Below are 15948 nucleotides of genomic sequence, written 5' to 3' on the forward strand. Positions count from 1 at the left end.
TCCATTAAACCACACCCCATTTAGCCACACCAAACATTAAAGCGCAATTTAAGCCACGCCCATTTTTCACAGCGGTGCGCTACACATTTTTTTTTTCCGTGCCTAGGGCCCACTTTTTATATTGCGCACGGGCCCACTCATTTCATGATACGCCCCTGGCCCCAACGCATGTACAGAAGCAAAATAGTGTGAACTGGGCCTTTAAAAAAGAATAAATATCCAGTTTGAAGTATCCCTCTCCATCCTGGCCTCTATTGTTGTTTAAGTTTTCACATTCAAAAAAAGCAATGACACACCACAAGTTGATTTAAAAACAATATATTTCATTTCTAGTCAGTAGCTTATTGGGGACTTTTTCAAGGCTCCTGAAAATAAGGCACTCCCCCCCCCCCAGTTCTAATTTTAAAAAAGCAGATCACTTTTTTCAGACCAAATATTATCTGAATTGCAACCATAGAATGTGCCAAATATTCAGTCAACCCCAAATGTATCAATTCCCTGGGCTTCATTAAAAAAAAAAAAAAAAAAAAAAATACAATAATAAAAAAAATGTAAAAGTCACAACATTGAGTGTACATACATACATACAAGGGAAGCCAGCAATGGCAACTGCCATATTACAATCATGACCGGTTCTTCTAAACGAAATCACTTATGCAGAAGCAGTGCTCAGAACCTCCCTGTTTAAGGCCCTAAATTTGGTCACCGAGTAAGTTTTGATCACTTTCTAGCAAATCCCCGATCCCTCAAAAAAGCCTTTATGTACCTGACTGAGCAGGGCATATCCGAAGATATAAAAAGCAGAACTAAGTTCTCTCTGCTAGTCATCAGTTTTCACTTTGTAAAAGCTAATTATTCCAAGATGGTCAATGTTTTAAGATCCTGTAAAATCATCTAAAAGGTTCAAACTTTTTTTTTGGTTTAAGGCAAGCTTCAAACACCATTCTCTAAACCTTTAAGTGAAAGCGCACTGCTCTGCCACAATGCACAGGGCTGGAACCACGGGGAAATCGCATGGTAAAAAACGGTATGCGATTTTCCTGTGGCTGCGTTTTTGAAAAGGTGTATGCACCTTTTTTTTTTTTTTTTTTTTGTGGAGACACAGGCACGGCGGCCCATTGAAATGAATGGACTGCCGGGCCCACGCAAACGTGGCCCACAAACACGCAGAGATGTGAACCTAGGATTAAAGTGCCCATCAGATCCTCTTTGAAAATGTTAGGCACAGACCCTAATGCTGATTGCCACTTTAAAAAAGCAGCTAGCAGGCTTCTACAGGCTTTCAATAAGCATCAAGTAGTACTAAAGCCTGCTAGTAGCCTGATTAAAGCTGAGGCAGCAGCCAAAAGGTGTACACATGCCGCAGCATGAATTAAACCCCCTGTTGCTTTTGGTGCATGCTACCACCTGCCATTTCAAGTAAATGGGGCCACACCACATGGGACAGGAGGCAGCACTACAGAGGAGACATTGGCTTATGCAGCTTTTGCTCCCTACTACAGCTCTAATGCCGCATACACACGAGCGGACTGTTCGACCGGACTGGTCCGGCAGACAATCCGACCGTGTGTGGGCTTCATCGGACCTGCAGCGGACTTTTTCGGTCGAAAATCTGACGGACTTTAGATTTGGAACATGTTTCAAATCTTTACGTCGGAACTCCGCCGGACTCAGTTCCTATTGAAAAGTCCGATGGACAAAAACCGACGCTAGGGCAGCTATTGGCTACTGGCTATCAACTTCCTCATTTTAGTCCGGTCGTACGTCATCGCGTACGAATCCGTCGGACTTTGGTGTGATCATATGTACGCAAGATTGTTCGTTGGGAAAGTCCGTTGGAAATCCGCCAACAGTCCGTCGGACCAGTCCGGTCGAAAAGCCTGCGGCATTAGTAGTCCCTCTGCATTGCACTCTGTTTGATGCTCTAGGATGGTGGGTCAGCAAGACCAGAGCGCGATCTACAGGTTGCTGACCCCCACCATAACCAATATATCTTTGAGTATCAGTACTCCACCACCCCTACAATTGTGCCACCATTCCAAGCATCACATGACCCCTGAATCGGCCTTTTCATATCACCAATCATCCGAGTCATCCGTTGTACCGGAAGATTCATTGGTTTCCACATTTGGAATTTTCATTTGGTTGTGAGTTCTATAGTGCACTGTCAGAATAGACTTCCTGCCGAACCTCTTCCTGCACTTTTCACACTTGAAGGGTCTCTCCCCAGTGTGGATTCTTAAGTGCCTATCAAGATGAGTCTTCCGACCGAAACTTTTCAGACACTCAGGGCACTTGTGTGGCTTCTCCCCTTCGTGAATTTTTTGGTGTCTCTTCAAACATGATGAATAAGCAAAGCTCAGTTTACATTGGGGGCAGGCAAAAGGCTTCACCCCAGTGTGGGTCATCTCATGGACAGTAAGGTGGACCTTGCTGACAAACTGTTTCCCGCACTCGGAACAGGTGAAGGGCTTCAACCCTGTGTGGGATCTTATGTGGACAGTAAGGTGGGACTTGATGGAAAACGGTTTCCCGCACTCTGAACATTTAAAAGGCTTTTCTCCCGTATGAGTCCTCAAGTGCCGGTCCAGTTCCGCCTTGTCTCGGAAGCCTTTTTTGCACTCAGCACATTTATAGAATATCTTTCCGGCATGGAGGGCTTTGTGTCTCCTGTAATGGCCAGCTTGTTTGAAGGTCTTCTTGCACAATGAACATGTAAACCGTTGTTTCTCCTTCTTGCCTTCAACAGCCTTAGTTGGTTCCTTGACTTCATTCACACGCTTGTCAATGCTGCGATTCTTAGAGGGTTTGAAGTCAAATTCACTGTCCACCTTTCTCCCAGTCAATTTTTTTAATCGCTTTACATTTTTTTCTGCGTTCTCAGGATCATAACTTACACTACAGTCGGAATTCATGTTCATTTTTTTGATACCCCAGATTTTTAGTTCACTTTTTATATACCGTAGAACACTTCTAAGGGAAGTATTTAATGTTCTTGCTTGACAGGACAAGTAGATGGTGGCTCCAAATTAGTGAAATATGGATCACCAACATTGTCTTTGCCTTGTGGGTTACAGTCACAAGCATATTAACTCAGGTACTTCCATCGAGGATTTCATTCTTAAGATTTTTTTGTTCATGATCTGCAGAAACAAATTAGAGAAGATTGTTAGAAATGATTTTGAGAAATTCAGCTGGAATTTTTGTTTTAGCTTTGGATAGACTAGAAAGGGGTTAGAATGTCCCCCAGTGACGGTGATAAGGGAGATAGGAGAACTTTTTAAATGAGGATTCCACTTTTGCAGAAAGCAAATAAATATAGCAAATAAAAAAAAAATCTAGCAATTGATTGAGAAATGCAAGGTCTCTTCTGCAATAAAGCTAAAAAAAAATCTACCTGCCTGCTTAAAGCAATCCCTGTACTGTAATCTGAGCTGCGCATGCTTAGCTTACAGCACCAGGCCATTCTTTGTGTGCCCGAATGACGGCCTTCTGCGCATATTTATAAAAAAAACCCCCAAAAACTTAAATAGCTGTTCATCCATGGAAACTGCACGCAACTGTGTTCTGTTTGAATGGGGCAAAATCAAATGTTCCCTGGCTCTGTGGGTCAAATGTGTTAATAGGGAAAATACTGCATTATGGCCACTAGGTGGTGTAGACCATCATAAGAAAATGATCGTACTCCCCAGCACCATCTAGTGGCCGTAATGCAGTATTTTCCCCAATCATATATATGGCCTGCAGAGACTACACAGCATGAGAACATTCAATTGAATTTTCACACAGCTATGTACTATTTTATAAATACACTCCAAGGACTTTATTATACCCCAGTGCTGGCAACACTGAAATAAATAATACATAGCAGTCTCTTTTACAAATTTACAGCTTGTATGAAATTGTAGTGATTGGGTTTACATCTACTTTATATAATATAATAATCTGCATGTTCTTTTTATTACATTATGTAATTCATTGATCTGTACCTGACCCTCCAGGAATGGCAGCGTTTGCTCTTACCTCTTATGTGCCGGTTGAGGGGAAAGACACAGCTCACCTCCATACAATCTAATGATCAGATCATGCAATTCTGGGGAAAGGGCAGAGACACAACTCACCTCCATACAATCTAATGATCAGACCATGCAATTCTGGGGAAAGGGCAGAGACACAACTCACCTCCATACAATCTAATGATCAGACCATGCAATTCTGGGGAAAGGGCAGAGACACAACTCACCTCCATACAATCTAATGATCAGATCATGCAATTCTGGGGAAAGGGCAGAGACACAACTCACCTCCATACAAACTAATGATCAGATCATGCAATTCTGGGGAAAGGGCAGAGACACAACTCACCTCCATACAAACTAATGGCCAGCGCATGCAATTCTTCTACTACGCTCTAACCTTTCCCTAAGATTAGCCTGGAAAATAATTGGTGTACAGAAAATATAGGCGGTGTCTGCAAGGTCAGTGGTAAGATAGTCGCGCAGTGATTGGCTCAATAGTTGTGATACCCGCCTGTGATTGGTGAAAGTCGCTGCTGGAACGCACGCTTTATTTCCGGGTTTCCTTTCCCTGCTCCACGATTGGTGCAGCACGCAGCTGGAACGCGCACCATGTTTCCGGGCGTCTGGCTCGCTCGTTGATTGGTGGAGGCCGGTGCTTGAATGCACGCTGTGTTTCCGGTTTTCTGCTGACAGCGCTGAGTGGCTCGTGTTGGGTCTCCATGCCGGGGAGGCAGAGGCAAGGTCAGCCCGGGCTGGAGGGGAGTAGAGCTGGGTTGGCTGTGACTGAGAGGAACAGATAGGAAAAGCAGAGACGTGAACCAAGAGAACCTGTCAACACAGAGATGGGTTTAAAATGCAATTTTTCCTGGTGAAACAAAACAGCCAATCAGATTTTAGGTACAGTTCTGTAATCATTAGCCCAAGCACTGCAAATACCCGAATGTGACTGATATCAGTCCCTGTACAGCAGAGCTCAGACTGGAAGGAGCACAAGGTGCATGCTGAGAGGAGGATAAAGCAGAGTGACACAGAGATGAGTTCAGCACTGTGCTGCTTCTCCTTTCACTGTCCAGTCACAGGCTTGGGGGGGAGATCAGATGACCTGGGCTCAGAGGAAGTGGGTTAAATTATGCTGGCCATCAGACTGAGATCATCTAGTGGTAGAAAAAGACCTTCAGGCAGAATCTTTGGATTAGAGATGAGCTTGGGGTGTCCTTCATTCAGTACAAAAGATGTTCCTGCACTTTCCTCCCAGACATTGCACTGTGCACAGCCTCATTAGACCAGAGCTTAACCCTTTTACTACCAGCTCAGTATGTTGTATAGACCTGACAGTGGGGAGTTTTACACATACCCAGTCCCTACAACCACCATGAATGTCTGTACATCCTACAACCTGACTGCTGGCTGTCAGAAGCGATTGGGTGGCTCTGCACACATCCACAGTAACTGAAGACTACCCTGGGCTGGTGCAAGGATTTTTGACACCCTAGGCGAAACCTCATTTTGCTGCCCCCCCACTGGCTCCACCCCTGACCTCACCCCCTTTTCCCTGCACATGTAAACCTCACCTTTTTTAATAAAGTGCCCATCAAGTGCAGCCTCACCAGCGCCCCATCAAGTGCAGCCTCACCAGCGCCCCATCAAGTGCAGCCTCACCAGCGCCCCATCAAGTGCAGCCTCACCAGCGCCCCATCAAATGCAGCCTCACCAGCGCCCCATCAAATGCAGCCTCACCAGCGCCCCATCAAATGCAGCCTCACCAGCGCCCCATCAAATGCAGCCTCACCAGCGCCCCATCAAATGCAGCCTCACCAGCGCCCCATCAAATGCAGCCTCACCAGCGCTCCATCAAATGCAGCCTCACCAGCGCCCATCAAATGCAGCCTCACCAGCGCCCCATCAAATGCAGCCTCACCAGCGCCCCATCAAATGCAGCCTCACCAGCGCCCCATCAAATGCAGCCTCACCAGCGCCCCATCAAATGCAGCCTCACCAGCGCCCCATCAAATGCAGCCTCACCAGCGCCCCATCAAATGCAGCCTCACCAGCGCCCATCAAATGCAGCCTCACCAGCGGCCCATCAAATGCAGCCTAACCGTGCACATCAATGAATGTTTGCTTGCTTCCATTTATTCGGAAATTGGGACACAGACACAGTCCTCCTCCACCGCCGCTGCACCTCTGACACTGTGTGCAAACGAAGCGGTGGCTGCCTGCTGATGATGAGACTTAGTTGCTTGCTGAAGAGAGTAGGAACACCAGTGGCCGGGCGCCCTAGGCAGCTGCCTAGTTTGCCTAGTGGTAGCACCGGCCCTGAGACCACCCCACCCATGCTCGTCCCCACCATGTAGCCCAGGCTCCTCTTGCCTGGCACTGGCATGGCGGGTGCCACTGAGGGGAGGGAGCGAGTTAACATCCATCCAGTCTCCTCCCTTTCTTATTGCTGACCCGGAAGTGACATTCTACATTCCCCCTGTCACTTTCTCCCAGCCTGTATGGGGAGGCAGGTGAGACATGCAGGGTCTTTTAGACCCCCGGTGTTCCATTAAAGAGAATCCGTCGCCAAAAAATGATCACATGGGGAACTTTTTGTCCCCTATGTGATGAAAAAAAAAGGTTAAGTAAGAAAAGTTGTAAAAAGTTAAAGTTCCACCCAAACACTTAAACCCCCCCCCCCCGAAAAAAAATTTGAGACCCCCACATACACGCACATACGAAAGTAAATGCAAGATTCGGGGACACCTCTGCATGAAAGCATCAATTGTGATACACATGGTACATATCGCTGCACACAAGAGTGAGCGCAATACTTGTAGCACCAGAGTTCCTGTGTACTCTGAAGACCCCGTTCACACTGGGGCACTTTTCAGGCGTTTTAGCGCTAAAAATAGCAGCCAATTGCCAGCTGAAAAATAAACTACCAAGATCATGGCCGCAGCAATGGGCTTGTACTAAACACTCGCAGACAGGACGTTTTTATGTATATGTGGATTACTAAGTGTTTAAAGGAGTTGTAAGGTCTCAGGGTTATTCACCTTAATACATTCTATGCATGAAGGTGAAAAACCTTCTGTGCTGCAGCAGCCCCCCCCCCCCCCCAGAGCCCCCCTTTTTCTTAACTGAATTCGATCGTTGCAGCGACGAGCACAAGCCCAGCAGCTCCAGCCGCTGTCTCGGGTCCTCATTGGATAGACTGATACCAGCAGGAGCCATCGGCTCCTGCTTCTGTCAATCAAATCCAGTGACACGGGAGTCAGGGCGGGGCCGAGTCCTGCTGTCTTTGTCAATGGATGCAGCAGCTGTACTCGTGAGCGTGCCCGCATGGGTGCCCCCAAGAAAAGCAGCTCTCCGTGGGGCACCCAATGAAGAGGAGGAGCCAGGAGCGCCGGCAGGGTACACCAGAAAAGGAGGATCAGGGCCGCTCCGTGCAAAACCCTTACACAGAGCAGGTAAGTATGACATGTTTGTTATTAAAAAAAAAAATGATCCTTTACAAACCTCTAGTAAGGAAATTCTATTCTATATACCATTGTATAGACTATAGAGCCTCCGAAGAGGACAGTGTTCTATAAATCTGTAATATGTTCCTACATTTGTGTTTATATAATCTGAGTTTCCCTAATAAATCATAATACAAATTTAGTGTTATCAGCACCATAGGAATAAATGTTGGCCTCTCTATAATAATGTTTCACCATTGATCCTCTCCAGGTCTCCACATTCCTCTCCCATACCATGCTCCGCCTCCTTCTTGACACAAGTCATAATGCTGCTGGAAGATTGCCCCGCAGGGGCATCGCCAACATCACAGAGCGCATCAAGCGGGACGAGCGGAGGCAAAAGCAACGAGTTCAGCAGGAAGAGGGCGCTGCTCGGGTAAGGTAGCATGACACAATGTTTTCCCAAAAGAAGACATGCACCCTAGTTTTAGTTTGCTAAAGTGCTTTGTTTCATAAACAATTGCCATGGTTAAATAATTTTTTTTTTTTTTTTATCCCTTATTGAATCTCTGCTTTGCTGATTTCCTGCAGCCTCTTTACAATCGCTTCCTGTCTACAAGATCTCCATCCATGGTTACCATGGTTACATGGTATTTCATGGCATTACATGGTATTTCTCAGGGCAAGTTTCTTAATGGTTATACGTGGGCCATGCTGGTGAATTATGTACTGAAATATATACTTGTAGTTTCCATCAGAAGCCACAATCTCTGTGTGCTGAGTGACTTTAAATGGACTCATTCATAGGAAAATCACATGGGCTGAAAATTCTGATCACTCTTATTAAAATGATCATTCCCTGGCTGTCATACTGATAATTTGGCTTCAGTACTGTCTGAGTCGCTGACCTGGAAATATAGAGCTAAAGCATTCTGACTTTTTATTGGCCCTTATTTACTTCTACCTGGTCTTTGACCCTAAAATACTTATGTCAGGAGCAGCCAGGCAACTAGCATTTTCTTTGTGGCCAACAATGGTAACCCCCCCATACAGCCCTCATGGTAGTGTCACTTTAAGGCCTCTTGCACACTGTAGTGAGGTATGAGCATCAGACATAACTGGCAGAAAAAATCCAAGTATGATTTGTATTAGGGATGCACCGATGGAGTATTTTCACGAGTACTTGTGACAATGATCCCGATACTGAAACCGATACTTTGCGGTGTGATTTGCTTCTATACAAAATGAATGGGCTCAAATCACACTGCAAAGAATTGCATGCGATTTGAACAGGAATGCAGTGTGATTTCTGTCCAAATCACATGCGTTTTCCCGCAGCGGTCCTGTGTAAACCCAGACTTGTCATAGTAAAGTTCACACAGGAAAAGGTGCGGGAAACCTCCCTGCATGACGGGTTCCACCAGCTCCCATCCAACTGTGGACATCTGCGGCTACAGCGCCTCCTGCCTCTCCCATGGCTTTGTCCCCCCGTCCCCCCCCAACCTCCAGCGGCTTTCTCCCCCCCCAGGCTCCAGTGGTTTGAGCCATCTCCTTATAGTGCTGACAGTACGGACTACAGGGATCCTAATTGGTCAGCGCTGTCACCTGGACGGCGCTGACCAATCAGAAGAGAAAACTGCAGAGGCTTCAAATCCCCGGACCGGTGAAGCAGCTTTGCTGATAGCGGGGGATCGTCAATCTGGTACAGTAGGACCAGGGGGGGTGGGTCCAGAGGATGGCTCGTACCGCTGGAGGCTGGAAGGAACAAAGCCAATGGAGAGGCAGACCATGGGAGCTGGAGATGGTGGAACCTGTAATACAGAGAGGTTTCCCCACTCTTGTGTGAACTCCGGCTCAAAATCACTATGACAAGTTTGGGTTCACACAGGAGCGGTGAGGAAACCGCATGTTATTTGGACAGAAATCGCGCTGCATTCTTGTTAAAATCGCATGCAGTTTTTTGCACTACAATTTGCGCCCATACATTTTTTATGGACGCAAATCACACTGCAAAGTATCGTTACTGAGTATCAGCGATGAAAAGTTATCGGTGTATCCCTAGTATTTAGATCACTTGCACGTATTTGCATGTATACGTGCAAAAAAACAGACCGGTAACTCAGATTTCTGTATTTTATTTTTTACTTATCTATTCACTAGAGCTGCACGATTCTGGATAAAATGAGAATCACAATTTTTTTTTGCTTAGAATAAAGATCCCGATTCTCTCAAGATTCTTGGCGTAACATCATCTTTCATATTATACAAAAGAATTGGGCTAACTTTAATTCATTGAAGTGTATTTTTTTTTTCCCAAAAAATTGCGTTTGAAAGACCGATGCGAAAATAGAGTGTGAAATAAAATATTGCAACAACCGCCATTTTATTCTCTAGGGTCTCTGCTAAAAAAATATATATAATGTTCTAAGTAATTTTTTAGCAAAAAATACTGATTTTAACTTGTAAACAACAAGTGTCAGAAAAAGCCTTAGTCCAGTGGTTCTCAACCTTCCTAGTGCCGTGACCCCTTGATAAAATTTCCCAAGTTGTGGGGACCCCTAACAGTAAAATTATTTTTGCTGGTCGCGTTTGCTGGCACAGTGGCGGCGTTTGCTGGCACAGTGGCAACAATTGATGGGCACAGTGGCTGCACAGTGGGACGTTTGCTGGCACAGTGGCTGCGTTTGGCACAGTGGTAACAATTAAAGGGCACAGTGGCTGCGTTTGATGGCACAGGTGGCAACGTTTGCTGGCACCATGGCGACAATTTATGGGCACAGTGGCTGCGTTTGGCACAGTGGCAACAATTAAAGGGGTCAGTGGCTGCATTTGATGGCACAGTAGCTGCGTTTGCTGGCACAGTGGCAACGTTTGCTGGCACAGTGGCAACGTTTGCTGGCACAGTGGCGACAATTGATGGGCACAGTGGCTGCCCTTGGCACAGTGGCAACAATTAAAGGGCACAGTGGCGGCATTTGCTGGCACAGTGGCGACAATTGTTGGGCACAGTGGCTGTGTTTGATGGCACAGTGGCGACAATTGATGGGCACAGTGGCGACGTTTGCTGGCACAGTGGCGACAATTAATGGGCACAGTGGCTGCGTTTGGCACAGTGGCAACAATTAAAGGGCACAGTTCCTGCGTTTGATGGCACAGTGGAAGCGTTTGCTGGCACAGTGGCGACAATTGATGGGCACAGTGGCTGCATTTGATGGCACAGTGGCGGCGTTTGCTGGCACAGTGGCGACAATTGATGGGCACAATGGCTGCATTTGATGGCACAGTGGCGGCGTTTGCTGGCACAGTGGCGACAATTGATGGGCACAGTGGCTGCATTTGATGGCACAGTTGCAGCGTTTTAATGGGGGTTTTTTTCTGATTGTTTCAGTTTGTTTGCGCCCCCACCACTGATTTATATATAAACGTTGCGGTTGATTCCTCAAAAGTGGTTATTCCGTGCCAGTGCTAGATACACAAAGTGTATAGCTTCCAAACATGTATCTAGCACTGGCACGGAATAACTACTTTTGAGGAACCAACTGGGACGTATATATATATATACTACGTATATATATAAGAACACCTGTGACTTCTGGTAAGTCAGACACACAGGAAAAGCTGACAAGACAACATTTTTTTTATTATGGAGATATATATATATATATATAATCGCCATAATAAAAAAAATGTTGTCTTGTCAGCTTTTCCTGTGTGTCTGACTTACCAGAAGTCACAGGTGTTCTTATATATATACGTAGTATATATATATATATATATACGTCCCAGTTGGTTCCTCAAAAGTAGTTATTCCGTGCCAGTGCTAGATACATGTTTGGAAGCTATACACTTTGTGTATCTAGCACTGGCACGGAATAACCACTTTTGAGGAATCAACCGCAACGTTTATATATAAATCAGTGGTGGGGGCGCAAACAAACTGAAACAATCAGAAAAAAACCCCCATTAAAACGCTGCAACTGTGCCATCAAATGCAGCCACTGTGCCCATCAATATATATATATATATATATATATATATCTCCATAATAAAAAAAATGTTGTCTTGTCAGCTTTTCCTGTGTGTCTGACTTACCAGAAGTCACAGGTGTTCTTCTTCTTCAGCAAGTTTCGTTGCCTCCCTCTTGGTACACTCGTCCGCAGCAAGCGGATTTCGGTGGGTGTACAAAGATGTCCGCTTGCCGACTTCTAAGTCTAAGCCTTACTGCAGACGAGAGTACCAAGATGGCGGCGACGGAACGTCACTTCCGTGTAGTCCCTCCTCTCCAGGAAGTGACATCTCGCTGGCCGAGACGGACGGACTCAGGCAGTAACTTCGGGTCTGTCTCGGCCAGCATTCGCGACCCCCTGGAGAATGGGCAATCGACCCCCCAGGGGGTCGCGACCCCCAGGTTGAGAACCGCTGCCTTAGTCTTTAAACTGACCTCATTCACAGACAGAAGTTCATCCCTTTGATCTAAAAGAACCAAATGAATACAATGTTTCTTTTTATCTCTCAGTGCTGAGCAATGTTGAAAAAAACTTTGCCTGCTTTTTTTTTTTTGACAGCTCTGAGCAGAGAATGGCTCTGCACTTGTTACACGAATTGTGGAGATGTCGGATTAAGATTGTGAGGGGGGTTGAATCGAGATTGCGATTTTTTTTTTTTTTGTTTTTTTTTTAACGATTAATTATGCAGCTCTACGATATGCAGCGCATATTCACATTTAGATCAAGTAAAAAAAAAGCCTGTATGCCTGAAAACTGAGTGTTGTCAGGCAGCAGTGTAAAAGAGGCCTTAAAGCGTTTTCAGCCTAAAAAAATAATAATTAAAAGTCAGCAGCTACAAATACTGCAGTTGCTGATTTTTAAAATAAGGACACTTACCTGTCCAGGGAACCCGCAATGTCCTCACCCAAAGCCGACCCATCCCTCAGCTCCGGGTGGGGGCACCGACATTGCTAGTTAGAGAATCGGGAAGTGAAGCCTTGCGGCTTCACAGCCTGGTTCCCTACTGCGCGTGCGTGAGTCGCGCTGCGCGTCCTCACTGGCTGCTGTCTTCTGGGACCTGTGTGTCTCCCAGAAGACAGCAGGGGGATGGAGGAGGGGCCGGACATGCCGTAGATTACCGCGGATTCTGCAGCGATCTTTTGCTGGAAGTGGGAGCAAATACCTGTATTAGACAGATATCTGCTCCCCCCTCCCCCCTGAATGGTGCCAAATGTGACAACGGGGGGGGGGGGGAGGAATCCGGGCAGCGGAAGTTCCATTTTTGGGTGGAACTCTGCTTAAAGTGATTGCAAACAATTACCTTTAACATTGGTGTGTAGATATTAAAAAAACATTATAAATACCTCCTTTGCCCTTTTACACACATTTACACTGTTCTCAGCTGCATAAGAGCTGGGGGGAGGAGAAGTCTAATCATTGGAGGAGAGCAGGCTGAGTTCCCAGCACAGCTAGAGAACTTACCACGTTGTGTTATCGTGCTTAGTGTGGTCAGTTTTTGATAGAAAAGGAGAGGACTGGCAGGAACACTAGGGATTTCACACAATGGAAGCAATACAAAGAGGACAGGATACTTTTTCATACAAGTACATGGTATAGCAGGCATATATGAAATGGAATATGAAATGTTGGATTTACATATTCTTTAATCGCTTCCCGTCCGGCCTATAGCAGACGGGCGGGAAGTTGTTCTGTTATCCTGACTGGGCGTCATATGACGTCCAGCAGGATAGCATGCCAGCGCGCACAGCCCGGCGTGTCAGGCATCTCCGATCGTGATAAGGAGCCTCTGTTTAAGGCTTCTTGTCACGTGATCAGCTGTGACCACTCACAGCTGATCTTTGCGTGAACCAGAAAGTGCCAGTAAACAGCATTCCTCAGTTCGCTGATAGGGAGAGCCAATGGCGTGTAATTTTTTTTTTTTTGGGGTGGGGAGCCGATACCCTCTTTTTAGAGGGTCCCAGCTCCCATTTCCTCCTGGCGCACGGCAGCACTGGAAGGAAGATCACCTCTCCCCCCTTCCTCTCGGCAATCATCTAGGACACGTCACAGGTCCCAGATGATTGCCCGGCCAGTAACGGTGCGTGGCTCGCGCATGCGCAGTGAGTGCCTGGCTGTGAAGCCACAGCCGGGTGCCCACAGTTACAATGCCGGTGCCGCAGAGAGGAGGGGGAGACGAGCGGGGCTTCGTTCCCCTGCATTGCTGGATCCTGGGACAGGTAAGTGTCCGATTTATTAAAAGTCAGCAGCTGCAGTATTTGTAGCTGCTGACTTTTAATTTTCTTTTTTAAGCAGAACTCCACTTTAACAACCTAAGACCCATCTCTTTACTCCCTTTTGCCTCGAAACACCTTGAACCTTTAGTCTACAACCGACTGAGCAACCACCTCATTGAGAATGACCTTCTTGATCCCCTTCAGTCAGGTTTTCGCCCACAACACTCCACAAATTGCCCTCCTAAAACTCACAAGCGACTTACTAACAGCTAAAACCAATGGTCATTATTCTGTACTCTTACTCTTGGACCTTTCCGCTGCTTTTGATACAGTTGACCACCCCCTCCTCCTCAAAAAACTCAATTTGCTTGGTCTCCATGGCTGCACTCTCCGTTGGTTCGAATCTTACCTATCTCATCGCACCTTCAGTGTCACTTACAACTTCACTTCCTCCTCTCCAACTCCTCTTACTGTTGGGGTCCCCCAAGGTTCTGTCCTTGGACCTCTACTATTCCTGATCTACACGTCCTCCCTGGGTCAGCTGATAGCCTCCCATGGCTTCCACTACCATTTATATGCTGATGACACCCAAATCTATCTCTCTGCCCCTCAGCTCACCCCATCAATCTCCTCACACATCACTGATTTACTAACAAACATATCATCCTGGATGTCAGACCACTTCCTCAAACTGAATCTATCTAAAACTGAGCTCTTAATATTTCCTTCCCCTGACTTCTCTGTCAAGATCAAAGGCACATCTATCAGTCCATCCCCACATACCAGGGTGCTAGGGGTAACATTGGACTCTGAACTGTCCTTTCAGGCCCACATACAATCCCTGTGCAAATCATGCTGCCTTAGCCTCCGCAACATTTCCAGAATACGCCCCTTTTTAACTAATGACACCACCAAGCTTTTCATTCACTCCCTGGATATCTCTCGCCTCGACTACTGCAACTCCCTCCTCATTGGATTACCTTTACATAGACTATCCCCCCTTCAGTCCATAATGAATGCCGCTGCAAGACTCATCCACCTTACCAACCATTCAGTGTCCTCCACCCCTCTCTGCCAATCCCTCCACTGGCTTCCACTCACCCAACGAATAAAATTCAAAGTACCAACAATAATTTACAAAGTCATCCATAACTCTGCCCCCAGCTACATCACTAACCTAGTCCCAAATTACCAACCAAGCCGCTCTCTTCGATCCTCCCAAGACCTCCTGCTCTCTAGCTCCCTTTTCACCTCCTCCCATCCTCGCCTCCGGGATTTCTCCAGAGCTTCTCCCATCCTTTGGAACTCCCTACCCCAATCTGTCCGACTGTCCCCTAATCTATCCATCTTTAGACGATTCCTTTAAAGAAGCCTATCCTGCTTCTAACTAATACACTGTTTTACTTCGTCCATCAGCTCATCCCCCACAGCTATTACATTTTGTATCAATTGACCCTTCTTTTTTTAGATTGTAAGCTCTAATGAGCAGGGCCCTCTGATTCCTCTTGTACCAAATTGTTATGTAACTGTAATGTCTGCCTTCATTTTGTTAAGCACTGCGAAAACTGTTGGCGCTATATAAATCCTGTATAATAATAATAATAATAGTGTAGCCAAATACATCAGACCTTATGTCATATTTACTGTGTATATCAGTTCACGAATTAATTTTATTTCCTATCTTGCTTGTTAAGTGTAAAGTATTTACATATTTAATCCAGATCCATCGTTGTTTATGGTGTTTCCAAATGCCAGAAAGAGATCCTATTGTTTGTATACTTAGAGTAGATCTAAACCCAATTGCTAAAATCTCATATAAGCTGGTTTACACTAGGATTGCACTGGAACGTGCATGCTCTCGTGTAGTACGTTTTGACTGACCAGTCATTTGAATGGGCTGCAAAACACACCAGAACATGCAAAAGTAGTGCTTGCACTACTTGTAAAAACGCACTGCACCAAATTGCATGGTACTGTGGTACCATGCAATTTGTTGCCAGTAAACGCACTGCATTTGCAATCTGCGTTTGGGGTGCGGTTAACAGTACATTGGCACCTGCATGCAGATCACGAAGGGCAGTGCGTTTGAATGTGGTACAGGAAATGTGCACGGATTGCGCCTATCCTGCCCTGCGTTCTGGTGGGAACCGGCCCTTAAACTGTATGTCATGTGATACCATCACTAAGTATGTTACACTATTTAGAAATTGAAGACTGATTGATATATATATATATATATATACATATACATATACACAGTCCCTGA

The 15948-nt window shown here is 46.0% G+C and overlaps 2 protein-coding genes across 3 annotated transcripts in view; one reads left to right on the forward strand and one right to left on the reverse strand.

Annotated features, from left to right (window-relative positions):
- Positions 1-237: 237 nt before the first annotated feature.
- LOC141107838 (uncharacterized) lies at positions 238-4475 on the reverse strand. The gene is made up of 2 exons (XM_073598861.1): positions 4366-4475; positions 238-3143 (listed from the first exon to the last, which is right to left on the reverse strand). Exon 2 carries the CDS (start codon positions 2919-2921, stop codon positions 2076-2078), a length of 846 nt encoding a protein of 281 aa, XP_073454962.1. The 5' UTR covers positions 2922-3143; positions 4366-4475; the 3' UTR covers positions 238-2075.
- Positions 4476-4618: 143 nt separating this feature from the next.
- Positions 4619-15948, forward strand: part of VARS2 (valyl-tRNA synthetase 2, mitochondrial) — an 86564-nt gene continuing 75234 nt past the window's right edge. Inside the window, exons 1-2 of one of the 2 annotated variants that reach the window (XM_073598865.1) lie at positions 4619-4760; positions 7734-7898. In XM_073598865.1, coding sequence (XP_073454966.1) covers positions 7758-7898 — 141 coding nt within the window. In that variant the 5' untranslated portion in view covers positions 4619-4760; positions 7734-7757. The other variant, XM_073598866.1, reaches the window with a different exon arrangement.

Source organism: Aquarana catesbeiana, linkage group LG09, assembly GCF_042186555.1.
Source record: "Aquarana catesbeiana isolate 2022-GZ linkage group LG09, ASM4218655v1, whole genome shotgun sequence".
Taxonomy (NCBI): domain Eukaryota; kingdom Metazoa; phylum Chordata; class Amphibia; order Anura; family Ranidae; genus Aquarana; species Aquarana catesbeiana.